Source organism: Montipora capricornis, chromosome 8 (genome assembly GCF_036669925.1).
Source record: "Montipora capricornis isolate CH-2021 chromosome 8, ASM3666992v2, whole genome shotgun sequence".
NCBI lineage: Eukaryota > Metazoa > Cnidaria > Anthozoa > Scleractinia > Acroporidae > Montipora > Montipora capricornis.
The window spans coordinates 8733873-8749050 of NC_090890.1; the positions used below are offsets into that span (position 1 = coordinate 8733873).

At 36.9% G+C, this 15178-nt stretch overlaps 1 protein-coding gene across 6 annotated transcripts; it reads right to left on the bottom strand.

The window, feature by feature from the left end:
• Positions 1-1124: 1124 nt before the first annotated feature.
• On the bottom strand, positions 1125-11031 carry LOC138060567 (uncharacterized). Of its 6 annotated transcripts, none has more exons than XM_068906406.1 (15): positions 10935-11031; positions 10525-10629; positions 10152-10228; positions 9008-9089; positions 8688-8741; positions 8354-8392; positions 8070-8195; positions 7570-7707; positions 7339-7374; positions 4989-5049; positions 4196-4297; positions 3395-3436; positions 3191-3298; positions 2498-2533; positions 1125-1689 (listed from the first exon to the last, which is right to left on the bottom strand). In XM_068906406.1, exons 3-15 carry the CDS (start codon positions 10181-10183, stop codon positions 1586-1588), a joined length of 960 nt encoding a protein of 319 aa, XP_068762507.1. In that variant the 5' UTR covers positions 10184-10228; positions 10525-10629; positions 10935-11031; the 3' UTR covers positions 1125-1585. The 6 variants fall into 6 exon arrangements, with proteins under 6 accessions (XP_068762507.1, XP_068762506.1, XP_068762505.1 ...); XM_068906405.1 differs by having other exon boundaries at positions 8354-8395; XM_068906404.1 differs by having other exon boundaries at positions 8688-8744.
• Between the last annotated feature and the right edge of the window lie 4147 nt (positions 11032-15178).

Sequence of the window (15178 nt, forward strand, 5' to 3'; positions counted from 1 at the left end):
TCAAGATTAGTAATGGCGGATCATCAAATAGGAATTTCCAGTTAAAATAAACCTGCATCATTTTTAAAATCAAGGCTTAAAACTAGGGTCACTTAGTGTTTAGTTAACAGTTTTGAAATTCAAAGAAAAAGAAGATTGATTTGTTTGGTCATAGTACCACTTTAAGTCAAATGAATGCTACCTGAGCAATGACAGCAATGACAAGAAACAAATTGCTGATTAGCTGTTAGGGTTCTCACTGTCACGGGCTCAGTGCTAGTGGTAAATGTGGTTCCAGTCTTATAATTTCAAAGTGCTTATCAACTAAGAAAACTTTTTGCTGCGCTTTTTCCATGGGTTCAATACAAGGTTGACGTTAACTGCTTTGCATTTAGGTATTTCTTTCAAAACTGCAAAGCAATGGAATATTTGGGGGATGGAAATAGCAACGGGTTCACGGGAGTTGAGGACACTTAAAGACTTTGAGACAAAGGACTTAAAGTTGTAAAGAAGGAATGTATTGGACATATTCAGAACCTAAAGGCAAATAGTAAAGAGTTCAGTCTTTTTATTAACAGAATCCAAAATAGAATAAGTACTTTTTTCATACTACTTCATGTATTTAATGAATGCTTTTTCTAAAGGTAGTGTTACTGTAAAGGGGTTATGTCACATCAGCTATCTTAGGGTTTTTAGGCGGAATCTCTACTTATAATGACGAGTTTTTAAACTCGAAAATGGTAATGTGAAATTACTCTACTGATAAAATTAGCGTTACATCACGAACAAGATGTTTCTGAGCAAAAACTTTCTATACCCAGGCGGTTTGGCAAAAACTTGATAAACGTCGGGCCGACTCAGTTTTCAGTTAATCCTTTCACTCCCAAGAGTGCCACTTATAGATTTTACTCTGTCTAACGCTAGACGATTTTAATCGTCAATGGGGAGCCCCACGGGAGTGAAAGGGTTAACAACAGCTAGATTCACTCAAAAACTGTCCCCATTAACCCTTTCACTCCCAAGAGTGCCACTTATAGATTTTACTCTGTCTAACGCTAGACGATTTTAATCGTCAATGGGGAACCCCACGGGAGTGAAAGGGTTAACAACAGCTAGTTTGACTCAAAAACTATGTCCCCATTAACCCTTTCACTCCCAAGAGTGACACTTAAAGATTTTACTCTGTCTAACGCTAGACGATTTTACTCGTCAATGGGGAACCCCACGGGAGTGAAAGGGTTAACAACAGCTAGATTCACTCAAAAACTATGTCCTCATTAACCCTTTCACTCCCAAGAGTGACACTTAAAGATTTTACTCTGTCTAACGCTAGACGATTTTACTCGTCAATGGGGAACCCCACGGGAGTGAAAGGGTTAAGATTACCCAAATGCAATACATTTCAATTTTGTCCATTTGGGTCTATCCATGCTTCTCTTTCCTTTTGCTGTATTTCTTTCATGTTGTTCAAAAGATTTAACTGTTTATTGAAATGTTTCATTCTACTTTTTACGCAGTTTGGGTGTCATGAAATTACATCCTTTTTTCGTGACATAGTGCCTTCCATAATACAGGAAATTAATTTTGAAAAGTTGAAATAGTCTTGTTAATTTAATATAATGTGGTTTTTTCGCTCTTTCTCCTTTTGTCGTCTGATCTTCCTTCTGCTTTTGGTACCCCCAACGTTCTGCTCGTTGCTTGTGGAATTATCTGTTGAATAAAATATATTGATTTTAACAAATTATTACTAGTTGTGTACATTTGTTGTCGCTCTCTGTTCACATTCTTTCAGTGACCTTTAACCCATTGACTCCTGGGAGTGAGACTAAAAGATTTTCCTCTAACACCAGGCGATAAAATTCATCAAGTGGAGGCATCCCGGGATGCCTGAACAGTGAATGGGTTAAATGCCACATTTCCTCTCTTAAAGACATCAAATGGTAGACATAAGCTAACTGTAAGTGCCTATGAAGGGAAAACTATGTTTTGCTTTTTTGAAAGGCCTTTCTGAATGACAAACAGTGGCATTTTCTTCTTTGAAATAGTCTACGTACAAAGACTAATCACGAAATAACAGATTTCTTCCAGAACATTTGTGTGTTGCTGTCAAAATTAATGATGCTTGGGAATTTACGTCAAGCTTATAAACAGGTGTAACTACTTGTGTTTCAAGTTAAATTGTTTGACCCTCCTTAATTGATCCAAATTTAAAGATGTTATGTTCTTTGCCAAGATGGACTGAGGAGAAGAGTTGCCGTGGCAATGTCTCTGACGTACATCACTGCTGCCAAGTTTGATTAACGTGCATACTTGATTTTGTGATTTTTGCTAAATGGAAACTTTTTTGTTACATCAACAATTTTTAAACTAAAACTTTAATAACTTTGGGAAAGGGACAGATAGTTCAGCAAAGAAAATACAATTTTTGGTAGTTGTGAAATGTCTTTCATGTAAGCAAAAAGTAGCTTATACTTCATAGGTACTTCAAGTGAGGCCCTAAAGGGGAAACGTATCATACCTGTCTTCCTGTCTTCTTTCTCTTCTCTCACAACATCTGTGGGATGACAAGCAAACATGACATCAAATAGTTAGATTTTTGAAGATTTGTAGTTGCTTGTCTACATTAAATTCAACTTAAACACTTCAGATTTTCGTTGACCCCAATTTATGACAACATTAAATCATTTGTGGGAAACTAGATATTACACTGATCATGGGAGCATCTTTGCTGCACAGGGCCCTCTGACTATTAACAGTGAAGTCTGCATGCCATATTGCCTTTTTTCATTTTGTGTTTTTATTCTTGTACATGCATGTTTTACTCAAAGATGCAATTACCCTATGTATTTCTTATTTCTCTTTTTGTCACTAGGCCAAGGTGTATGTACCATACATCATACGTGCACTCTCATTGTAGATGAGAGTATGGAAACACGGCTGTGACATCACGTGAATTTTGATTGGTTATATGTTGTTGGACATGCGTCTTGATTGACTGGTAGGAAAAATGAGCGTGTATCAAAAAAATATGTTTCAATCAAGAATTTTCCTTCATTTGTTTCCTTCATTTGTCGAATTATCTTTGAGAAAGATTTTGTAAAAGCGATAGAGGACTGTTTCCCTTGTTTACATTATTATTTAAACTGAGGATCATCTAACTTGAATCAAAATATACATAAAGTATGCAATGTTAATAAAGTAATGTTCTTACCTGTCACTACATTGGGTTTGATTTGTTTAGCTCTTCTTGTGTCCCTGCTTTCCAAATCTGCTCTTTCCTCTCTTACCCGCTTTTTTCTTTCTTTTCCTCGACCAGCATCTGTTCCAATAAAGCACCAAACAGTTTTGAATGTCTTTTATAATGATGGTGCAAAATACAAGGGATAACAATCAATCGTAATCATTTTAATCATACCGTTTGCTTTGTGTTTCTTTATTTTTGTTTTTTGCATGACACCTACCAGTCAGGAAAAAAAAAGGACAAATAACAATATGATCATTCAAACAATAATAAATTGTAATAAATGTAAATGCTTTGTTTATACACATAGCGGAAGTTCACTTGGCTAGCAAGCTAGATCAGAGAAAACCCACTTTTAACAATCTGAAGGAAACAATTGACACTTAATTAAGAACCTTAACTTGCAGGATGTAACCAGATGGCTATTTACAAAGCATATTGGAGTTGAATTCAGGACAACCGGAAACAAAATTCAAACAAGAAGCTCAAACGGGATTTGAACCTGGGCAATCGCATGAAAACCCAACTCCCTAACAACTAGACCACACTGCCTCCCTGGTATGCTAGTCCGCGATATGTACAGCCCCCCTCTCTTTGCTTGACGAATTACTGGTCTACACCACCTGTTATAATTCTAATTGAATGGATAATTCATGTACGAATTGAACTGTTGACATAAAAATCAGCCATTTTTCATGTCTTTCTGTTGTCCACAAACCTTGATCCCTTCAAATTTCATGTAGGGGCATCCCATAGAAGGTGAATGCTATTCTTCTCAGGGGAAAAGTACATGTTTGGGTCGTTTTGGTCTGGATCAGGGGCCACATACATATAAGGGAAAAATTCCATATTGAAATCAAGAGAATTTTTGGATTTGTCGTACTTTGTGGATTTACACCAAGTACCAAGTACATGTACCAAGTACCAATTAGTACTGTACACTAGTTGTTAGTCAAACAATCGAGTTTTTGTTACCTCTTATGGAACTGCTTTTGGTACACTTTTTGCTTTTATCCTGTCCCGTGCCTTCTTGCTTGTGTTTTTTTTTTTCTGATCTTATCCCTTCCTTGACAAGACCTGTAGCACAAGTTATCCAGGAAGCAACAAACCTGTTTATTAATGTATCTTGCTGAGGATTTATTTCATTGTCAATTTATTTCCGCACTTTGAATATTGCAGTATTGAGCACTTTTCACAACTACATTGTAACTTCGGAGAGTTTATGGTACCTGTGATGGAACTAGTTACTTTTTGTAGGGTTTTTGTTCTTCTCCTCTCTCCTACCCTCTAAACTATTTTTCTTTTCCTGGTCTTTGCCTGTTGCAACAGCTTAATAAGTTATCCAGGAAGCAACAAAACAGTTTATTAATATCCTCATGCAGGGTTCATGGAAAAGGTGGTAAAGCCATGGAATATGTAAATGTTTTTTTCTGGCAGTCATAGAATTTTATTAGCAGTCATCAAAAATCCCGAAAATTATAGATATTTACGCTTATGCTCAAAACGAGGATAAAATAACATGAAAGGACGATGTGCCACTTGGAGTTGTGAAATTTTCACATTTTGAACATTTTCTAAATTAACTGCAGCATATAATTTTATTGTGTTGCTCAGGAAGCAACCAAAAAATAATGTCCATTCATTTGTGAATATCCTGATGGACATTCACAAGTTAACTGAATGATAACTTTTTAACTTTTAGATCTAGACTACTTAAACATCTTTCACTTGCCAATACAAACTGTACAAAAGTATTATGCAAACCAACCTGGAGATTCCACAGTTGAATTGTGGTCAGGCAATTCTGGGAAAGTCCCAGAAAATGTGACCTGAAAAAAAAGGCAAAGTAGGAGGGAAGTATCATTGGCTAAAAGAGATTGTATTGACAATTAGTTGTTGTTTTAAGCAATTGTTACTTTTAAATGAATGAATATGGCAAATTAAGGATATTAAGCTAATTTTATAAACCAAAGGTAACCATTTGCATTCTAGCACCAAACTTGAAATAAATCCTTGTGATAGAAGGTAACCCACCTTTGACCTCAGTACAACATATCAGAAGCTCCAAGTGTGCACACACCTTCGGCCTCTAATACTTGATACTCAAAGTTCCAGGTGGGTGAACCAATTGTATGTAGTGACTGTCGACAGGGAACCCACCTTCCACCTTAGCACAACATATCAGAAGCTCCAGGTGTGTGCACACCTTCCGCCTCTAACAGTTGATACTGAAAGTTCCAGGTGTGAGCCCATTGTATGTAGTGACTATCAATGGGGAACCCACCTTCCACCTTAGCACAACAAATCAGAAGCTCCAGGTGTGTGCACACCTTCCGCCTCTAACAGTTGATACTGAAAGTTCCAGGTGGGAGCCCATTGTATGTAGTGACTATCAATGGGGAACCCACCTTCCACCTTAGCACAAGATATCAGAAGCTCCAGGTGTGTGCACACCTTCCGCCTCTAACAGTTGATACTGAAAGTTCCAGGTGTGAGCCCATTGTATGTAGTGACTATCAATGGGGAACCCACCTTCCACCTTAGCACAAGATATCAGAAGCTCCAGGTGTGTGCACACCTTCCGCATCTAACACTTGATATCAAAAGTTCCAGGTGTGCACCCATTGTGTGTACTAGCTGAAGAGGAACCCACCTTCCACCATGGCATAAGATATCAGAAGCTCCAGGTGAGTGCATTCACCTTCCACCTCTAACACTTGATACCAAAAGTTCCAGGTGTGAACCCATTGTGCGTACGTGCTGCAGAGGAACCCACCTTCCACCACAGCATAAAATATCAGAAGCTCCAGGTGAGTGCATTCACCTTCCGCCTCTAACACTGAATACTGAAAGTTCCAGGTGTGATCCCATTATGTGTAATGGCTTCAGAGGAACCCACCTTCCACCTCAGTATAAGATATCAGAAGCTCCAGGTGAGTTCATTCACCTTCCGCCTCTAACACTTGATACCAAAAGTTCCAGGTGTGAACCATTGTGTGTAATGGCTACAGACGAGGAGCCCACCTTCCACCTCAGCATAAGATATCAGAAGCTCCAGGTGAATGCACTCACCTTCCGCCTCTAACACTTGATACCGAAAGTTTCAGGTGTGAACCATTGTGTGTAATGGCTACAGACGAGGAGCCCACCTTCCACCTCAGCATAAGATATCAGAAGCTCCAGGTGAATGCACTCACCTTCTGCCTCTAACACTTGATACCGAAAGTTTCAGGTGTGCTCCCATGGCTGAACTTCGCGAGATGTACATGGAATGCAAGTGGTTTTCCAAACTTTATCATGATAATTTACAGACCAAATAGAAACAGAAATTGAATTTAATTGTCCAATGCTACCAACCGTAAGGCCACTTTACTCCAAGTCCATCAACTTCATACCTGGTCTTTGCCTGTAAAGCCCTATATGCCAATTCATTTTGCCCTAGCTTTTCCCCATCCAAAACCCAAATCCAATTCCTGTGTCTGCACCCCTACCACATTGCTTAGACTATCAGACTCCTTTCTCGCTCAGACAGATCAACCACTCCTGAAACAATATTTCTCACATTCATTGTAACAGGAAATGCTCTGCCAGTATGTTTTACTTACAATGTATAGTTATGCAGTGTGTACTACACAACCATGATTGTACTTAATCAGTAATGATGTACTTATGCACTTATGATTCTGTTATAATTTCAATTCTTGCTTTGGAATTTTATGGTTTCTAAGTATGTTACCCTATACTACTACTACTACTACTACTACTACTAATAATAATAATAATAATAATAATAACAATAATATTGTTATTATTATTATATTTATTATTGATTATGATTCTGATTAGGATTAGGATCATTATTATCATTATTATTACCGTTTAGCCTCCACCTGTAAGCACTAAGGGATGGACCAGTTCCATACATGTAGGAATTTTGGAGTGGCAAAAATCAGAAATTAGGATACCTTTAGCAATTTCTTTGATCAAACATGCACCACTGCTTTAAGGTGGTTAAATTTAATGCCGTAATTAAACGAAGAACAAATCTTGCAGAAACAGTGACTTTCCCAGGTCCATATACCCTCCATACAGAAATGGTCCACCCCACTTGCACTTACTTCTGTATGAGTCATTATGTTCTTTACTTCTCCGTCCTGTGAAAACAACAACAACAAAATCATATTAATAATCTCATTCATGATTATTAGACTGAGTATAATGAAATAACATTATTATGATTTCTTGGCTATTAATAACAAATAATATTATTCTTGTTTGATAATGGAAATAATATTATTATTCTTGTTTGATAATGGAAATGATAAATAATTATCGTTTTTTTAAAGTACCTTTTCTATGAGTTTGAGAACTTCTCCACCTTGGACACTGTCTCGGGGATAATAGATCTCCAATCCACTTTGCTTTTGACAACCAATAACAAAGTAGAGTGGAAGATCTTTATGACTGCCCAACCAGTCATACACTTCCTGTAAAATAGACCATTTGGGTCATAATTATAGTAGGATTAAGAAACTAAGGATATTTCAAGTTAAAATATGACAGTTCATACAAGGATACAATGCGGGGTTGTATGTGTAGATGCATTATGCCTCAGAAACCGTGGCCTTAATCTGAAGAAAGCACTTTTTTTTTCATCTTAGGTTTTTAATAATCCCCTTTCTTTTTTTGAATACAAGATGCAACAACAATGTTTGAGGCTTATGGAGACTATTTTATGGTTGAAATTTAGCTGCGATTTTACAAATGACGCAAAAGTTATTCACTTATTACTGTGGTCGTGGTTAATATATTGTTAAAATTATCCTTCACTAAGTATTCACTTCATCACCTGATAGAACCCATTCCTCCTGAATCTTCTCTCCAACAAACCGATGGGTGTGTGGACCTTAATCAGCACACCTTCTGTGTCTTCTGGAAGCACTCTTCTTGCTCTCACAAGTCTCACTTTATTGATCTGCAAAGGCACCATTTTAACAGAAAGTTAAATTAGATATTATGGAGGGTGTAAACTGCAAGTTGCTTGCTTAAACTCCCTAATTTATTTAGAACTGCTATACAACACTGTTGCTCATACTGTAAACATAACATTAATTTTAGTGCACTGTAACTCACATCATCTCTTGGAGAACTAACTGCTGGTAATTCTTGCACCTGCTGGATGGAATAAATATATTAACATTTTTAACAGGGACCACTTGCAAACATTTTATGTTGTAAGGTATGAGCAATGTACTGATTATTGTAATGAACACAGCAGGCATTTGCAAAACAATGTATCGCTAAACAATGTTACATTAAATTGTTGACTTTGCTGTGATGAGTATAATGGGATGGTGTGCCTGACTTGAACATGAGCGATACTGTGAAATTTTAGCTGTCTTTAATCTTTGAGGGGGTGGGGTTCTCCTCCTGATATTGAACACTTGAGAGAATCATTTAATGTTACCTCAATCTCACTTGTGGTGATACTTTCACTGACTTTGTTTGTTCCTGCTCTGCACTGCTAAATGAGTGAAGGCAGACTCAATCAAAAAATAACATATTATTTTAAGACACTAAACTAATACAATGGTGAAACCAGCCTTAATTTAGTAATGCAGATTAATAACAAAAAGTGTAATATCCACGTTCAATAATGGATGGGCATGGCAATCTAATATATGTAGCGAAAGGGAGCAGACAAACAACACAGTGTAATTTACTGAAAGATACATAAAACTAATCTATGCATAGTGCATCTTAATGAATAATCACCACATTAATTACCTTTGAGGCATCACATCTTGCTGATAGGATATACTCCTCATCCTGTTTTTTCTTTAAGGCCACTTCTTGTGCTTTTGTTGTTCTATAATGGTAAGACAGAAGTTACTTAATGTACCTGACTTCTCAAATTAATTGCTTGCTTCCAAATCCAAAGAGTTACTTAAAGTTGTAAGATTAATGCAACAGCAATCCCCTATACAGATGGGAGGTGTGGAAAGTGTGTATAGATCACAAGGAATGTTAATGCTATCTTTATGTTAATGATTGCTTAAATTGATTAATATTTTGCCTTCCATATTAGAATTCTGCAAACCTTCAATTCTTTTATTGTTTAAAGATCCTGCCAACTGATACTGAAAAGTCATTGCTACCAAATGTTGTTGGGAAGGTTGCGGGGATCAATTCACTTCACACCTAATTCGATTTTTCTAACTATTAGCTGAAGTATTTGGGAAATACCATGCTCTTGTGGCCCCCCTCCCCCATATTCAATGTTTGGTTCTTCAGGTAAGAAAGTCACCATTTATTTCCCTGGAAAATCCAACATAGATAAAGGGGGAGGGGGATTATTTTTAAAATGAAGCTACCTTCTCAACACTTTTGTCCATGATTGTAGTTTTAAAAATGTGACAAAAGTTAACACGTGAAATATCATAATTAGCGTTAATTAATTAATAACTGCGATGACCAGCATCTCAACTTAATTATATCTGCAGTTCAAATGCATAGTTTTACATGCATGGCTTTCATACATGTATATTAACTTTCATAATATCTATAGCGTCTGCAGGCTCACTATGAACTCACAAAATGACCAGCTCCCAAATGTCATGATAGCTCAACTGGTAGAGCACTATATTATATATTGCACCGGTAGCACAGAGGTCAGGGTTCAAATCGCATTCAAGCCTGTAATTTATCAGGCTTCCCTTTTGATACTGCTCAGGTAACGTTAATTAATAACTGTGATGATAAGCATCTAAACGTTAAAATAATAATTTTGTTATGCAGTGGCCCCTTTCAAGGGTGATTCATGTTGAGATATTAATTTTAGTGAATCCCTAATTTAGAAATCATTGGAAAGGACACTTTAAATAGCTGTTGGCTAATTCAATGGTGTAACAAAGGTGTGCATTCATCTCACATGTTTATCATCACTACTTGTATTGCTTCCATGGCTTTTTCAATGGCATCACTAAAACTCACATGCAGGAAATACACCTTTAAGAAATGAAAATTTTTGTCTGCAATTATTATTGGTATATTCAAAGAAAGGAAGGGGGGGGGGGGTATTCAGAGAACTGGGGTTGGGGGTTGAAAAGCAGGAATCTCAATTCAAGGGCACAATACCTTTATAGAGTATAAGGCAATAATATAAGGACCTTCAAGCTTGACGGTAAGTTAATAATAAATGAAATTTTACAGGTTAAAAATCCTGGCTCGCAATTAAATTAATTACTTAAGTGCTCGAAGGTTAAAACTCTATAACCTAATGTTAACTTTATTGTTACATGTACCTGTAAATTTCTCCACAGTCATTGGTACTCGTAAACTGCGAAGTGAAGGGGTACAAATCATCAACTGGGGTAACCGAAGACTTTGTCCCCCTAAATCTTGTAGTGCTGCAGATGAAAGAAATTTAGATTTAAAACAAAACTGTATAGATCTACTGTCACAGTTAACAAAGGTGAGGTATTCAAAGGAAAATAATGTGACTCCAGCAATAGTGTGGATTAAATTATCATTTAGGGAACTTGTAGCCACATTAATTCTGTGCAGTAATATTGCCCCATGTCTATTTTAGAAAATGTCTTGGCAAAATTCACTTCATTATTCATAGCTTCAATAATTATACTTGGTACTTTCCAAGTGTTTTTACAAAAATCCACTATGTATTTAAAACTTAAGGCCATTCTCACAGCCCTACCCATCATTCCTTCAACACTGTCTTTGCTAGAAATCCAAACTAAAGGATCCGCATCACTTGCCATTCTTTGTGACACATAGTAGTTACAAAGGTCTCTAAAACAAAAACAATATGTGAAGTTAAGGACGTTCGTGCCCGAAATGTTCCCACGTACAGATTGTTTTTAAACTTTTCACGCAGAAAGGTAATGATCTACTTTTTGGCAAAAAGGCAAGAAAAAAAAAAAATGTGGGGGTCACCGTGCTCCTTTTCGAGATCATGAGGTGCACTTTTTTGAAGATTGCGTTACTTTAAGATGATCTTGTCTTACGACTGTAAGCCATAGAAAAGCTACATTAGGGAAATTTAGATCAGGTAAACATGCATACTCAATTCAACATAACTAATAATACTAAATTAACCTTTGCAGCTGATGTCTTTTTTGAGGTGAAATAGACCTTGAAAAACGATACATATTAGTCTAAGAAAGAAAACTTCGGTCGCACGAGAGCCCACAACTATCCCATGATGCCACAAGCTTTCACGTTCCATTCTTGTGGAAATGTGGAAATGTTTGCGCCTTTAGCATCGTGTTTACTTTCGTGGTCTGCTTCGGATGCATGACGTGTGCGTGACATGTGCGAAAAAATGCGCAGTAGCAATGGCAAACATCCTTAAGTTTAAACTAACAGACTTGGCCGTCTGTATAGATGTACTTCCAATGATGGAATAAAAATATTGTTTTATTTTAACACATAACATATATCAAATTAGAACATTATCATCTTTGGCAAATTAACAGACTGGGTTCATTTGAAAACTCACCTTAACATCTCACTTTCCTCTACAGTTAAAAAGCTTGCTTGATGTAGTGATGAACACTAAACCAATTCGTGGCCCTTATTGATGTGCTGACAAAGCTAAAACGGGATTATTATAGTTACAATAATTATTGAAAAGAGATATCAGGGTTCGGGGTATATAGCCATTGACACCTCAAATGCCTGGCATTAGACAGAGTACAATCTGTTAAGTCTCACTCCTGGGAGTCAATTAATGGTAAATGGAAGGGTATATTATAGTTTTTGACTGATTAATGGCAGAGTACATAGATTTTGACAGCTTAAAATGCTATTTCTGACAGTTGTAGGCTGCGAAATTGGCAGAAATGGATATTTTGACGGCAACAGACCAGAGCACTGGGTCTGGTTGTCTGGTGGGGATATGGGTAATTGTTTGTACTTGTAAATAGTGATCCGTTAGGGAGTTTGAATCAGTTTAGGTTCAGCTTTCTTCGCCTACTTTTTTGTTAAATTTCCCCTTAGACGCCATAGGGTAGTGGCACTTGCATAGGGTTTGGAGAATACGTTCCCTCATTCCCGAAGGGTTTTGGGTTTTCGTATCCGGCAGGTGCCCAGTGTACTTTTCCTTTAACAAGCTTTTAGGAGGTCAGTACATTAAGTATGCTTACGTATTGTTATGCTAGAGCGGAGTTTGTATGCATATGGTAAGCAAAATAAACCGGCTTGTGGCGCTTGCTGTCCTACATGCCCATGTATCTACACAGTTGTGTTGTGATTGACTTAGTCGTGTTGTGTCTGATTGAATAGTGGAGTCAAAATTCATCAAATGTAACAGTTAGTGATAAATAAGCATAATTCTACAAGCATGTTTATTATAGGTTATTAAAGAAATGTGCCTTGGTAATTATCAAAACAAAATATTGGAGAACTAGGAATTTGAAGTCTTTCTTAACTAACAATTTAAAAAATACTGGGTTTAAAATCCCTATTCCCAAGCCCCTCTCTCCCAGTGATCACAAAACACCCATTCAAATTGGGTGGTTGGGTTGGTACAAGGCATGGATTTTAACAAAATCTAAGCCTGATTATAAAGTGAGTTTACCTTTAAAACGAAATCACACTTGACTTACACATTCAAAGGATATGCCAACAAAGGGTAAACCAGTTACGTTTGCATGTCTCATTGCTGCATTTATTGGCTGCCATTTGTGATGTATGCAACAATCCTAAAGAAAATGAAATATGTTATTTTGCATGTGGTGATTACGTTTAGATACTAAAATAAGTAACTAATTAAACTCATTGAAAGATAGAGAAAAGCCCTTTTATGGAATTACCTGGGTAATATAGCCCATCATCACAGTTGTCCACTGTGATTAAACCAACTGCAAAATTAAACCAATAAAAACAAAATGTAAGAGATATCTACAATACCCGCTTATTATATTATGAGAAAGCTCATGACCTTGAAACGTTTGACTCTGGTTCAGGGCTTGGGTTTTTTAAATTTAAAAATTTCATTACTTATATCTAACCAAAGCTCGCATTTTCCTGCCACATATGCAGCTTCACTTTGTCCATATTTGGCCATAAAATTGGTGTCCAAAAATCCCCTGCTTTATTCCAAGGAGAGTTGTATTACATTAAATGCTTCAAGGTCATGTGTTTCGGTTTGTTATTACTTAATAATGGTTGTAAATAGCCATTGATTTTTTTAACTTAGTCTGCCTCCAACACTGACAGTCGCTTTAGGTAGAATTTTGTTTTTACTAGGCTTTTGGCATTTACAGATAAACATTCAACTCCACTGATATTGACTTAACCAATTACAATCCAGTATGTCAGTACCTGTTGTGCCTGCCTCATGATACTGTGGTCCAAAATTCCCTAGATGGGACCAAAATTAAACTCATGAGAGAGGTGCATACATGAACTCTGACCATTACAGTTGTAGCGTTAAGGATTGAATCAACACTAATCTCAAGAAACCCTCATTTTCAGTTCATATGTGAATCGTAACACTAGGTAATATAGGAATTTATTGCTTCTTGAATGAAAATTTGTATGACTTTCCTCGCAGCAATCTTGTGTTGTCTTAACCGAGAGGAGATTGGGTCAAGACATCTGGGTCAGCCAATCCAGCCAATGTTGAATTATGCTGCCCCTCATCCAAGATGGAATTGATCACACTTGCATGTTGCGTGCATGGCGTACAAACAGTTTTGGAAACAGATTGCGTTTGATTGTACCTTGGTTGTTGCAAAATTTTGCCCAACACCACCCCAATCACCTCCTTGGGGTATAACAACTATTGGCCATTTTGTCTTATTATGCTCGCTTTGGCATTAAACATTTACTTTAAAAGTAACCATTATCCTATTAAGTATCATGAGTATTGGCATTTCTTGCCCTCGCCTTTGCAACGGCTTGGTTGGACAAGGCCCAATTTTCCCCCCATTGCTGTTGTCAGTGTATTTTACCTCGCAAACAGGTTGTGGCATTGATAGCCAAGTTTTAGCTTTATTCAGGGGGCATAGTGCATACATATATTAAATACCCTTGATGCATTTTTTGCTGTCATCAGTAATCAAACGATCTACAAAACAAAGATGAAGGTACAATGTCAACATGTTTCAGTAGTCTGAAACACCCCTTTATCGGAAGTTCCACTTGGGTAGGATCCCAGTTGGGGTTAGGAAGCTCTCTTTTGTAGCCCTTATTAGAATAATGTGGTTATCTCAATTTCCTGGAATTATCGTATGGAAGGTTTAGCCATTTTTCAGCGATATTTCAACTGTTTCACTTTATGCAGGTTTATATTATTTCTTGAACTCTTTTGTACATGTAGTATGAAAGCCCTTAACGAGAGCAGGGCTGGTGCAGTGGTGCCTTCCATATGTGGATTGAGTTTCTTGGTTCTGTACGCTGCTGTGAGAGGTTTCTCCCCGTGTACTCTGGTTTTCCCCTGTCCTCAAAAATCCAACATTTGATTTGGTTTGTACTCTCCCCAATCAGTAGAGCACTTGTGCTTGTGCTCTGCTAAATAACCTTGAGACTTAAATATAGTGATATATTATTATTATTATTATTATTATTATTATTATTATTATTAAACTTCTTCTATTATTATTATTAGTATTATTATTATTATTATTATTATAATTATTATTATATTAAGTGTGAAATTAAACAACCGAAACCCTGCTGGACCCTTCACTTCTGTAATCTAATGCATGATAGGCAACCTCTGCTTTATATCTGTTATAACGTCTGCCTCTTTGCACAAGCTGGAAAATTACATACCAGTAGCTCTGATTTGATGGACATTTGAGCTGACCACAGTAACAGGTTCTTCAATGACATCATCATCTCTAGGAGGTTCCTGACCTCTTGCTAAGGAAAACTCTGGGGTGTACTGTATTTGTAGTTTGAAACTATCTCATTCCCAGATAGAGAGGGAAG